The sequence below is a fragment of the Hemicordylus capensis genome, chromosome 5 (genome assembly GCF_027244095.1).
Source record: "Hemicordylus capensis ecotype Gifberg chromosome 5, rHemCap1.1.pri, whole genome shotgun sequence".
NCBI lineage: Eukaryota > Metazoa > Chordata > Lepidosauria > Squamata > Cordylidae > Hemicordylus > Hemicordylus capensis.
This window is the reverse complement of record NC_069661.1, coordinates 212,434,519-212,447,924: the sequence shown is the minus strand read 5'-3', so window position 1 is coordinate 212,447,924 and position 13,406 is coordinate 212,434,519. Positions and strand designations below refer to the sequence as shown.

At 43.7% G+C, this 13,406-nt stretch overlaps 2 protein-coding genes and 1 non-coding gene across 8 annotated transcripts in view; all 3 read right to left on the bottom strand.

The window, feature by feature from the left end:
• Positions 1-4,690, bottom strand: part of LUC7L2 (LUC7 like 2, pre-mRNA splicing factor) — a 46,630-nt gene extending 41,940 nt beyond the window's left edge. The window contains exon 1 of one of the 6 annotated variants that reach the window (XM_053252133.1): positions 4,242-4,690. In XM_053252133.1, coding sequence (XP_053108108.1) covers positions 4,242-4,302 — 61 coding nt within the window. In that variant the 5' untranslated portion in view covers positions 4,303-4,690. Of the gene's footprint in view, positions 1-3,777; positions 3,795-3,962; positions 4,040-4,241 lie in introns of those variants that run through there. The other 5 variants (XM_053252131.1, XM_053252130.1, XM_053252132.1 and 2 more) reach the window with 5 other exon arrangements.
• Positions 4,691-8,337: 3,647 nt separating this feature from the next.
• Positions 8,338-10,168, bottom strand: FMC1 (formation of mitochondrial complex V assembly factor 1 homolog). The gene is made up of 2 exons (XM_053252134.1): positions 9,932-10,168; positions 8,338-8,768 (listed from the first exon to the last, which is right to left on the bottom strand). Exons 1-2 carry the CDS (start codon positions 10,067-10,069, stop codon positions 8,562-8,564), a joined length of 345 nt encoding a protein of 114 aa, XP_053108109.1. The 5' UTR covers positions 10,070-10,168; the 3' UTR covers positions 8,338-8,561.
• An 814-nt stretch (positions 10,169-10,982) lies between these two features.
• TRNAR-CCU (transfer RNA arginine (anticodon CCU)) lies at positions 10,983-11,055 on the bottom strand. Its single transcript has one exon. It is a non-coding gene; the product is annotated as a tRNA-Arg (tRNA).
• Positions 11,056-13,406: the final 2,351 nt, after the last annotated feature.

The following is a 13,406-nucleotide window of genomic DNA, read 5'->3' as shown; positions in this document are numbered from 1 at the left end:
TCATCTTCTTAACCAAAAAATATCCCAATTAAAACTGAATTCAGATTAAATGAAAGCCAGAGTGGTGTAGTGGTTAGAGTGTTGGACTAAAACTGGGTAGACGCAAGTTCAAATCCCTGTTCAGACATAAAACTCACTGGAGGACTTTGGGCCAATCAATTATCTCTCAGCCTAACCTATCTCACAGGGTTGTTATGAGGATAAACATAAACCATGTACAGCCACTGAGCTCCTTGAAGAACAAAATATAAATGTAAATAAATAAATTCAAACTTTTATTAAACTAAAAGCAAAATTACACAAAATATACAATATACATAACACAATGAGAAAACTACCTAAATTAGAAGTCTCCAAATGGTACACTGCAGAATCCAAGCACATTCTCCAGGAATGCACTTGCTGCAAGCAAGAGATAAGATTCCCGACTGTTGTATTCATAAGTATTGCTTTTAAAGTTCACACAACTTAGCAAGGGAGAATGTGATCAGGCTTCCAACATGGAAGATGTTTTCTTGGTCTCTTTTGAGTACTAACTGTGTAAGCCAAGAATTAGGATATGGGCTGGGAGACAGAGACCTTTTCTCTATCTACCACATGGTTTATTTTATGACATACAGTTTCCAAGAAGGGGGGCATATCATTCCCATAAATCTATTAAATAATGAACTAATTTTATTCTTGATGACAGCTTCAGAATTTTCAAATATCCTCAAGTCTCAGTTAAGTTCTTACAGAATTATTTTCTTTCAAAACTGAGCTATGTTCTTCCATGATTAAAATAACATAGAACCTTCTCTGTTTGTAGAAATCAGGGTCATTCCTTACCTTTAAGGGTGCTTTAAATCCAGCAAATTAGCGTTAACTAAAACAACATCTCTCTTGGTTAATTACATCATCCACAATAATTCACTTAAAAATGTATAGTTTGCCATACTAGCCTATTTGGCTCTTGAGTGACGGTGTATTTCAATTTGGTCTCAAAGAAGCATGTTATGGTAATATACTGAATACATTAACACACACTTCAAGTGAGAGGAGTCAGTTAAAAACACAAATGTCATCTGGCTAAGGTAATGCATTGCACACACTTCAGAGTTTTAACACAGAATGAAAACTGCAGGAATTGTAAGATTAGAATAACTATGTCAAATACTGCAGCCAACATGTGTGAAAGTAAACTGAGAAGACAAATTATTATAAAGACCTTTATGAGAACACTGAAACTAAAACATGCAAGTTTTAAAATAAGATCTCTGTCTCCTAATTCATGAATAGCAGATAAAATGTTTGCAACTTTCTCACACTTGGCACAAACCACAATGATTCTACTCTTTAAAAGAATCAAAGAGTCTAGATCAGGGGACAACAATTCCCAGGTGCCAGCATGCATGATGACACCTGGAAATTTGAGCCAGGTCAAGTGATGGAACAAAGCGATCAGAAACAAGCAAGCAAAGTGGGGCACATTGCTTCCTCCTCAACTCAATCCACCACCTACCTAAGCCAGACAGATGTGACTAGGAGGAGTAAGCAAGCAAGGCAATGAGTTCACTTTACAGTCCACAACCCTCATAGTGCAAAGGACATTGCTGGGGGCAAGTGAGCAGAGGGAAGTCTTGCTCCTGAATTTCTGGACTGGTGACTAAAACCCAAATAAATGTGTCAAGGCCTGATCTAAATTTCTGTACTAGATTAAAAATTAATCCAATTAGTATTTTCAAAGTAAAAGCCCTAGAAGAATGTTTTAAAAAAGCAATAGAAAGACAACAATATGGGTACGAGACAAGCCGCCTTGGGGAGAAAAAAATTCTGCAACCAATACAACCCTGTCCTTGTTGCCAACTACCTCACCTCAGATGGTGGGGACACTCGAAGAAGGATCCCTGAAGATGATCACAGTGTATGGGAAGGATGATATGGGAACAAAAATTCCTTTAGGTACCCAGGTCTCAAGTAGTGTAAGGCTTTAAAACTGAGCACCAGCGCTTTGGATTGTGTTTGCAAACAAGCAGTTTGCAAACACAAACTGGAGCTCTTTAAACACTGATGAGATGTGTTTCCCATGACCAGTTCGTTAGTAGCCTAACAGATGCATTTTGAATTGCAGTTTCTGGACAGTCTTCAAAAGAGACCCTTTAGAACCTTCACAAACAGATTGCTGTAATCTAACCTCGAGGTCAAAGTGACCCAATGACTTCCTTCTGAGAGGAGAGGAAAAATCTTTCATTTGAACTGATCATTGGACGAAGAAGTTGCCTTCTCCAAGGACTTTTCATTGCACTGCTCCAAAACTCAATATATCTCCCCACCTTCTTTCAAGTTCTCTGGCATACTTGGTGAAGGAGAGGGGATCAGTCATTACCACAGATATTCACTTGAATTACTAATCAGAAATTATTTGTGGCCCTCAGTTGAGAATACTTGAAGCAAGGCCACACTCCTGTCCTCATTAGCTTCTTTCTTACACAACAAATTATGTAGGCATATGAATTTAAATAACCAGGGGTCCACACATTTTGGCTAGCCGTAGTAGTGAAATCCTACCTATGTTTACTCAGAAGGGCCCCGAGTTAAATGGCGCTTACTCCTGTGCAAAGGATTGTAACCTTAGGGATGAGCATTTGATATTTGTACTTCAACTTCATTAGTGAAGCTGTATACTTTTATATTAGTCCAGGCACTGAACAAGGTCTGTAAAATAGTTATCTAAAAATCTGTTGAGATGTTTTACTCCAAATAATACTTGTGGAGGGAATTGAAGGACCTAATCCTCATTTGAACACATGTTGGATACCTCACCCCTAACTCTACCCCTCTTTATGGCTAGCAGGGACACTTTTAAAAAAAATGTTTAATTTCAATTATACATAGTCTGGAATTCCTCACTGAGCTTCAGGAACCAAAAAAATTCCAATATGAAGAGTTAACAACAGAAAAAACCAAAGCCAAGTGTAACCACAAACAGGAAAAACACCACAATTACAACTGTATGAAGCGGAGCAATAGCCACCTAAGCAGCTACGCTGCCAAGGAGAATAAAGTGAGTAAGAGCCATAGGAACATATTTTAAAAGGACATCAGAAACAAAGAGAACTCTCACTATCTCCATCAAAATAAGGATAACTAAACTAAAAGAAGCAGGTTTAGATAAAACAGTATCAGTGTCTCACAGGATCACTTCAAAGATGAAATAAGCTGCCTAAAAAGACTGCAAAATGTGCCTTATAGATTTTCAGGAGGCTGGATCTGTATCAGTACATACATTTTTGTATGGCAAATCAACATTACACCCCGAGCCCCATCTATTTTGTCAGAATGTGAGTGGAAAAAACCTTAGAGGATTCCATTTAAGGACCCAGAAGTCCACTCCTGAATGGACTGTTTTGAATTCCATTCAAATACATGAATAAGCTAACAAAAGGACATATGCTTATAACTAGTATCTGTACTGTGAGGCATGTTGTCAGAGTGGCCCCTCATGCAAGTACATTTTCCTTGTATTTTTAAATCCAATCAAGTCATTCAGAATCAAAGAAAAAAATATACAGCAAGGCTAGAAACTGACTTCATGTCCTAATAAAGCCTAAATATAAGGAATGCTTCTACACAACCATTTCCTGGTTTTGTTTTTGTATTTTAATCAAATCCAAATAATGCCTAGAATTATGTCAAAATTTCTAAAAACGTTGATCTGCAACGTTAACTACACAGTATTGCCTTGAAATGCTGGTTTGGGTCAGATTTCCAGTAGGTGGGCCATAAAAACAAACATACATCACAGTTCTGTCCAGCGGCCGAAACGACCTGAGACTTTCCCCCCTTTCAGTCAGAATAAGGCGAACTGCTGTTTCACTGAAGCCAAGATGAACTGCAGAACAGACAATGTCGTGTTTCGAGGTTAACTAGGTACAGCCCCGAGCGATGCTTTGGCTGCTACAGTGTCGCCTCGCACACTGCACCTGCGTGAGTTGTGAAGCGCCCCTCCCCCATGAGTCAAGTGATTCTGTTCCCCCACCGGCATTCACACGACCCACACGAGTCTCCTCTCCTCTTTGCAACTCGCAGCACCGCCAGAACACTGTCCTCTCAACCCGCCCAAGCCCCGCCCCTAAAGGGGAGGAGGAACGAATCGAGACTCGGGGCCCTGCCAATCATCGCGCTAGGCCTTTCCTGCTTCTGTTTCGTTCTAGCCCGACAGGCACGTCCCCGCCCTCTCAGAGCCTGACACCCATTCTTACCGTCCCGGGAGGTGCCCATGAGCTGGTCCAGCATTGCGCGCATTTGGGCCTGTGCGGACATCCTGAAAGCGCGCGGGGCCCGGGAGGGCCGGCCAAGTCCGAGTAAACCCCGCCCACAGCGGCCTAGAAGATGTCGAAGCCGACGCGGCGGTGGCTTTTTTCAGGGGCGAGCTCCAGAGGAATCTCTCTCCCTCTCTCTGTCTCTCGGAGACCGGCAGAGTTACAAATGGCGCCTGGAGCTTCCGTTCTTGCCGAAGCGGAAGGCGGGTAACCGCCTCGTGCCCGTCTGTGTCTCAGGACAGCGAGGTTCCCCCCGCGCGCTCGCCCCCTTCACGCCTGCCTTACGAGGCGCGCGCGCGCGCTACCTGGCAATAACGGACATCCGCACGCGCGCCCTGCTCTTCTCCCGCCTTCCCTGACTATTCGTGTCTCGCTGATTGGCCGAGCCAAGCGCCCTTCGCCTCCTAAGTCGAGCGTTCTGCCTTTGCTGATTGGGCTTGCGAACCCGTCGTCCCTCCCGATCGGCGCCTGAGCTGATTGGAAGCGGTGTTTGTGGTCTCTTTCTGTGACGTACGTCCTTTGAATTGGGGAGCGTCACTGGTCCACGGTTTGCGTGTCTTAAGAGAAAATAACTCCCAGTCCCGGAAGCAGAAACAAACAGTTCATTTTTTGTAGCGTTGCTTATTGGAAGTTTGAAAAGGCCTTTGTCGTAGCCAGCTGTGGTCAGACTACGGGTGGGAATGAGGGTTGGTGTGGAATGGTAGGTTTCAAGGTGGAAAGAGCAAGATCTCGAGTCTTGGCAGGTAACATTTTTTCCGGCTGCAGCCAGCCGTGCAGCGCGATCCTAGACTGGCTTACTCAGAAGCAAGTGTCACTAATTTCGGTGTCGACTCTTGGCGACCACATAGATAGATTCTCTCCAGGATGATCTGTCTTGAACTTGGCCTTTAAGGTCTCTAAATGGTGCATTCATTGCTGTCGTAATCTAGTCCATCCACCTTGCTGCTGGTGGTCCTCTTCTTTTTCCTTCAACATTTCCCAGCATTATGGCCTTTTCGAGGTCATGATGTGTCCGAAGTGTGATAGTTTGAGCAGAGGATTACCGCCTTTTATTATAAACTCTCTGCTGTAAATATCTCTGTCTTTGGTAGTTAGGTGAATGATTACGAAGAACTGGGAGGGGTTTCTCAGGGATTTCCTCCTCTTCCTGTAATTCATTTTCCAGGGAAATTTACTAAATTGCCCCTGTTCTGATGGCCAGAAAGGTAGCAAAAAACTTTTTTGTTTAGGTAAGTGTTGATCTTGCTGAGGTAAAATGTGCTTGTTCTTGATAATTAGAAAGTAAGACAAATCTTGCTGCATCAGGTCCAAGACTTATCTAGTACAGCATCTTGTTTTCAATAAAAGCCCATCAGATATTTTGGGAAGCCCACAACCAGGAGATGGGCACACTCCCTCTTATGCTGTTGCTGTCCTGTGCAACTGGTGTTCATAGGCAGAGCCATCAAGACTAGTAACCATTAATAAACCTGTCCTTCATGACCTGTCTAAGCCCCTTTTAAAGCCATCCAGGCTGGTGACCACCACATCCTGTGGCAGAAAAAGGCCTTCCTTATCTAAGTCTTAAACTTCTCCATGCCTGCATAATTTCATAAACCTCTTCTTAGTCACCTTTTTTTCTAACCAGCCTCAAATGATGTATCCCAGGCCTGCACAACATAGGGGCCAGATTTGGCCCATGGGGACTTTTTTGAAGGCCCCAGGGCTGGCTCAAAGTATTGTGGTGCTTGAGGTGAGGTGCAAAATGCCACCTTGCCCCATGGGCCTGGTGGGGGTCATCCCCCCCTTCAAAACTGACCTTTGAAGGCATTGAAAGTACATGGGGGACAAGGAAGAGGAAAGGTTGCTAGGAGCCTCCTCTCCCCTCCTCATGCTGTGAGTAACTAATACTTGCTTTCTTTAATATTCCCTCTCCTGCTGTCGCTCCCCTGCAACTGGTATTGAGAGGCATCATGCCTCTGAGGCTGGAGGTGGCCTATAGCACCAGACTAGTGGCCATTGATAGGCCTCTTCTCCATGAATTTGCCTAGGTCCCCTTGAAAGCCATCCAAACTAGTGCCCATCACCACTTCCCATGGCAGAGAATTCCACAGATTATGCGCTGTGTGAAAAAGTACTTCCTTTTGTCAGTCCTAAATTTCTCCCCTAATCTGGTGCTCTAGACCCCTCATCATCTTGGTTGCCCTCTTCTGCACCTTTTCACATTCTGTTGACATGAATATTAGAAATAAAATCATCCAACTTTTCCTTATTTCATTTGATTCCACTAGGCGTAGATATGACGACTCACCTGTAAACTTTTTACCTATAACCTTTGTTTCTGAACTCGGTTGCTTTTCAGGATGTGAATTTAGGATATATCTAAGTTTGCTCTTGCTTCTCAAACAAGGGATCAGTGAAGGAAGTCTGAACCTAAATAAAGTATGGGTGTGCACAGACCGATGGCGGTGGTTTGGTCCAAGTTTGGTTCGAATTCGGACCAAACCATGGGTCCTCAAACCCACTGGCTGGGCCAGTCACTTTGACTAACCGACTTGAAGTGGTTCACGTTCGAACTACTCAAACCCACCCGGTTCGTGGCAGACCAGTTCACTGTTGGACTGTTCCATGCACACTCTTTAAATGAAATAGGTTAATTATAAATTTGAGTTAGTATTAACAATAGATCAAAGAAGCAGTAAACAAATTTGTACATGACCACTGGTTTCCTGTTAAGAGAGGAGTGAAATGCTGACATGTTTCACTAAGTTCTAGTTTTGTATAGCCGTGATACATTTTAAGATAAAGGGGGAAATTTGGTTCAGGTTGCCTTCGGGCATTCTCACTTGATCCCCCCCCAATTACATTATGGTTTGTAAGTAAATACAATGCTTCTTGAACCAATGCTCTTTGAAACTAAATGTCACAAAATATCCTGTGTAATCAATGCTGTGTTTTGATATTTTAAGCTTTATCTATGTTTGTGCCTATATATGCTGTACTAGAAGCTATGTAAGTAAACTTTTATCTTGAGTTCTTAAATATTGTCATTACAAAATTTACATGAAGAACACGAAAACACAATGCAGTGTAATTTCTGGACTGGAGCCTTACACACATTTTCCTGATACAGCATACAGCTAATCTAAATACTGTGGTTTAAAAGGTCATCCACCAGAGGGAATCCACAATACCATAGTATCCTTTAGCTATCTAAATAATAACCCACTCCCACGCAAGTCTGACTCTACTCTAAGATCATCTTCAGAGGCCTCCCTCTGGCTACCCCAAGGCATTCCTGAGGTGGACAAGGGAAAGGGCCTTTTTGATGGCAGTGCCCGTTTCTGCCCAGAGAGTGAAACCTGCATAGATATTTTTATCTTGCCAGTGCTATTTGAAGACAGCTTCAGTTTTAGGCTGCTATTGTCAGTGCATTTTTAAAATGCCGTTTTATAAGTCACCCTGGAAGTTGCTTTGTAAACTGAAGGGCAGGATATAATTCATACAAACATGAATGTATTAAAACATTTCAGATAGTCAAGCAATTTTCCTCTGTAGTTGAATCATCTTTAATTAATCATATATTTAAAATCTATACTATTGTGGTATAGTGGATACAGTATCTTATATGGCCCAGGAAGGTTGTGATTCAAGTCCCTCCTTAACCATGTGCAGCAGCTTACTGGTCACCTTGGAGCTATTACTCTCTCTCGACCCAACGTTCCTCACAGGGTTGTGTGAACTCCTTGGAGGAAGTTAAGAATAAGAACGTAATAAACAGAATGAGAATTTGGGTCCTCCAAACATTCCATGCTGTTTTTCAAGAGAGGACTTTAATTTCTAGAAGTCAGGCATTTGTTATTTGGCTGGCACTTGACTCTTAGACCACTAGATTTCCAAGTCACAAATTGAACTAGTACTCAGGGTATCCTGGTTGGCAAGACAACTCAGTACTCATCAAGAACATTCTACCAATATGTCACTACAATTAACTCTTTAGAACATCGTTCTCCCAGGCTGAAAATGGGTGTTGAATCTACAAGCTCATATACATATGTTGGTATTATATTTGTATTTTATTGTGGTTTGGGACCATAACAATAAAGATTGGTATACATATCAGAAAAACTTTTTGCGGACAATGTAATTTTATGTTAAACCCATCAATACCACAAAGATCCTGTTATACGTTCTCCATACAAGTATTTTTATTTAAACAGAGTTTTATTTAAACAGAGTCATTTTAAAGTTCTTGTGAAGTAATAGCTGATCCTTTCATATTTATGTCTCCCATCCTTGCCCTCCAGGCTGTTGAGGCAGCTTAAGTCCCACATGCCCAGCCACTTCCTCTAGTGAGCATTCACCACCACCACCATGATATTCTTGATGTAGTGTTAAGTGCTCCCGGACACTACGTAGGAGACAGAGATAGGTAGCAGCCTGGAAGTGCAGATCATGCTGTGCCCTGCATAGTTTTTCACTGGTTACCTGAAGATAAAAAAACATGAGGAACTCAGTATATTATTATTTAAAATATTTCTAATTCACCTCTCCAGTGCAATACTGTTCAGGACAGTTCACAAAAATGATAAAAACAGAACAATTTTTAAAAGCACAGGAACATGTAATAAATACTCTGCATAGAAGTTTGTTGTAAAAGCAGATTTCCACTCAGAACCAAGGGATTTTTAGCACACACCTTAGAGACAAGCAAGGCTATAGTTCAACTCAGGAAATTAGGACAAGAGGGAAGAGACAAAACTTTCTGGCTTTCTAGGCCACTCCATCCTGAGGGTTTAGGCAAGTGACATTACTGACAAGACACGTTATCAGAATTAGAAGCAGGACCAAAATTAAACCAGAGGTCAATAAGTCTGTAGTCTTAGGTTCTCATATGTTTAGGCCCTCTATTCTAGTTTTCTCCCATTAGCTTTAGGTCCTTCATAACTTCTGCTCAGATAAAAATGCTTCTAGAAGCAAAGTGCCAAGATACTAACGAACACACATTACATCTCTATGATACTGATTTTATGTCCAAAAAAAGCCTTTGAAGACTGCAATAGGATATGAACGAAAAGATAGCCTCCTTGCTATGTAAAGCCTAAAGCTGTTTCAAGGGTGTAATAAGGCATGTAGGATTGTACCCAGAAAATAATGGAGCAGGTAAGATGCAAAGCCACCTTCTCAAACTTTTTGCTATGTAAACCACTTTGACAAGTTTGTTGAATATCTATATATATTCTAAACACTTAATTCACAATCAGTATGTACTGTACAACCGAGCCTCATGGAAAGACTGGATCCTACAACTATCAAGAACAGCCCCACGCAGAATTTGTTACATCAGACAAGCTTCAGAGTAGAGAACAAGTCAGGTTACATCAAATACAATTAAACTGAACTCTTCATATTGCACTTCTACTTTGGCCGGAACAGGTCAGTGTTAAAGTGGGAAATGCTCTCAGATCTTCGACCTAAAGCTTAGTAACACCAGCGCTTGGCTAGTCCCCCCCCCCCCCCGACTCTGAAGACTTTCCAAACGTGACAGGTGGGTGTCGATACGACAAATGCAACAAGAAAGGCTAAGCCTTCTGGCGGTCGAAACCTTATGCAAGGTATCCATAGCAGCCTCCTTCAGCCTAACCACATACCCGATGCGCGCGGAAGCCCTCCCTCAAGTGCTGATAAGCCGCCGTGTCCCGGTAGGAGCGACCAGTTTCGCCTTTCGCATATCGCAGCTCGCGTAAGAGACTACGAAAGGTGCGAAGAGGCGACCCCAGCGCCGCCATCTTCACAACCCAGCTGTTTGCTCGCCCTTCACCCAACCAATAAAAACGCGCGGTTTCACCCCGTGGCCAATCAAAGCCGTTCCTTCTCCAGTCGCCAGGTTCGACCAAAAGAGCTAAGATCAACCGAACTCAGCAAGCTGGCTGCGGCCGTGGACCGAATCTCACTTGAGGACGGCGTGTCAAATGCCGGGGCGCGATCTTCGGGGGTGGTCAGGCAGAGCAGAAAGTTTGCGCCGAATCAGTGGCGTTTGGGGCGCGTGCAGAGTCAGCGACTCCTGGCGGCCGTGCTTGTCAATGCACCTCCGTCCTATAGGACTGATGACAGTGATCATCCCCATTGCCCCATACAGGGCAATGAAGCACCGATTCAGCTGTTCTTTCATTCTAGTGTGTAGTAGCCCGCCTTAGCTGAAATGCTCAGGATGGCCAGTTCTGTTTCATCACATCAAGTGCGATCTGTTTATAGTTACCAAAATTAAGTTGTCATAATAATATTCCTTTCAAACAGCGAAATCCACAGTATTTGTGTTAACAATTATGTTAACAAAAGACCATAGATTCTGAAAAGCATACTGATGATAATATATATCAAATCTGTGGCGTTTCAAATCATATCTATTAGTATGAAATGCAGCTAAAATACAAATTTAGAAAGTGGAACTTTGACATTCTATTTCTATCTGCTCACATAAGATTGAAGGCGCGGGCTTTGAACTGCCTACATTTAGCAGGGAAGGAACGCGGTATACATCATCCAGCCCGAAGCGCTACGCTGAGAGTGCCAATAAATTACCCAAAGATTGTGGAGCAGGGAGCGTATTTTGGCTGGGAACAAATATAATTGCGCATAGTCTTGAAAGCACATCAAATCAAAACATAAATTATTAGAAATCTTAAGGAGGGGGAAAAAGCTCACCCCAGATGGGACTCGAACCCACAATCCCTGGCTTAGGAGGCCAATGCCTTATCCATTAGGCCACTGGGGCTGCGACAACTCAGCATCTTCCAGTAATATATTTGTAGTAAATAGTCCAATTTTTCATCCTCAGACCCTATTCGATTCTATGATTTGTTCACATCACAGCGCGCCAATGACGTCGCGAAATGAGATTTTGAGGTAAGTTTATGAGTGTGCCGTGTATGCTAAAAATATATAAAATGCGAGCGTTTGCCGTTTCCACGCATATATTACTTCCGGTTTCGAGTAGAATCTTCGAAGACAAAAGTGGTGGAATACATCAGTGTGAAATTATAAATAAAACAAGGCAGGTTAAAAGCTTACTTTGTAATTTTTTATACAAAATGTATTTTACAGTATTTGCATACCGCTTGTCAATCATAATGATTCTCAAAGTGGCTGAGAGAGATTCCTGCCTGCAAGCTGCAACCTTGGAGAAGCCGCTGCCAGTCTGCGTGCAGCGTGGACAATACTGAGCTAGATGGACCCATGGTCTGACTCAGTATATGGTAGCTTCCTATGTTTGGCAGACGGGCAGCAGCAACGAGACAAGAGTGTTCCCACCAGCAGCGGCCTCCCCTGCCCCGTTTCCTCCCTACAATCCTCCACGTGGCAGCATTGTGAGTCTGCGACACTATACGCAACACTGGGGTGGCGAGGTGGGGGACATGGTGGGTGGTGGCAGCAGGTAGCTGCCGGCTAAAATGCTTTTGTTGCTCCTGCTGGCTCACTGAGAGTGAAATAAACTCGTATTTGCCCACCACCATCATTGTCAGGGGAGTGAGCCCAATCAGTCACTGCGGGCTACCGCCAATAACTTCTGGCGGGGGACGGGGGGGGGGCAAGTGGTAAAACTGCCGCCCTGTAACCAGAAGGTTACAAGTTCGATCCTGACCAAGGGGCTCAAGGTTGACTCAGCCTTCCATCCTTCCGAGGTCGGTAAAATGAGTACCCAGAATGTTGGGGGGCAATATGCTAAATCATTGTAAACCGCTTAGAGAGCTTCCAGCTATAGAGCGGTATATAAATGTCAGTGCTATTGCTATTGCTAAGTGTGTCAGCCATGGGGTCCCCTGGAGTGCTGGACCCTCAGAAGCAGCGCAAGTGGTAAGTGCCTTGTGCTGATTCCAGCTCTGGAAGGAATCTGTTAAGAGGTTCAATTCCTGGGGCTCTGGCCCTCTCAAAGGCAGTGGCACTGGCACCGGCACCACTGACTGCAGCAGGAGGAGGTCTTGTGGGGCAAATGTTTTTAGAGTCCTCCCGAGCCCAACAGGATGGTATCTGGTATTATGAGGGGATTTTTATCCCATCTTCTCACTGAGACTATGACTAATGCAACTAGAATAACATTACAATTAAACAAGATAACACCACAACAGGATGTTTTGTCAATCCAGACAGGAGTACTGTTGGTCAATGGTTCCCACTTAGGTCCAAATTCAGCCCGGACCTAGAAGGCTTCTTCAAAGACCCAGGGGTGCACCAAGGTAATTTGGGCGCCCGGACCTTGTTGGAAGTTAAAGGACTTTGCGCTGTCTCTTTGTCTCAGACAGTGGAGGACAGACTAGTAAGTCAGAGGGCTAGAAGGTCAAGGCATTGGTCATCACTTCTCCACTGCTCTGATGCTATCCCTTTGATATGTAGATTACTACTCTTAGGGATTCAAATTCCTTCCTCTCTCTCTTCCTACCTGCCTTTCTACCTTGCAACATGGCAAGCCTCTCTCCCTGCACCATATGTGCAGAGAGGATGCAGAATCCATCTGCATCCAGCTAGATAGATAGATTAGAGATCCTAACTCCTCACTTTCCTATCTAGAATGGAGTTCCTTAATAAATGCATTTTATATTGATTTGAAACTATGAATTGGCTCCAAGTTACTTTACTCTCAGGATACACACATGCCTAACTAAATTTCCGCTGTGTTGTGCCTCTGTGCACTCTGCTATAATGAGAAAGGGATTCTCTCACCACAGAGAATTTCCAGCACTTAGGTCCAAATTCAGCCCAGACCTAGAAGGCTTCTTCAGAGACCCAGGGGTGCACCAAGGTAATTTGGGCGCCCGGACCTCCGAGATGCAAGCCCCACCCCTGCATGAGGCCTGCCCCACCAAAGCTCCGTTTTTTGTTTTTACATTCTTACAGCAGCCGAGGGATGGCTGCAGGGGGAGGGGAGTGGAGCAGTCCTTCTCCCTCCTCCGCAGTTGCGAGATCGTCACAAGCCCATGATATCACAGGCTTCCAACGATCTCTGCGCAGGCACGCCTTGCATTTGCTTAAAGATGCTGGCACAGCGTTGCGCTGGAGGACTGCTCTGCTCCCTCCCTCCAGTCACTCCTCACCATTTATTTATTTATTTAGGAATATAGGAAGCTGCCA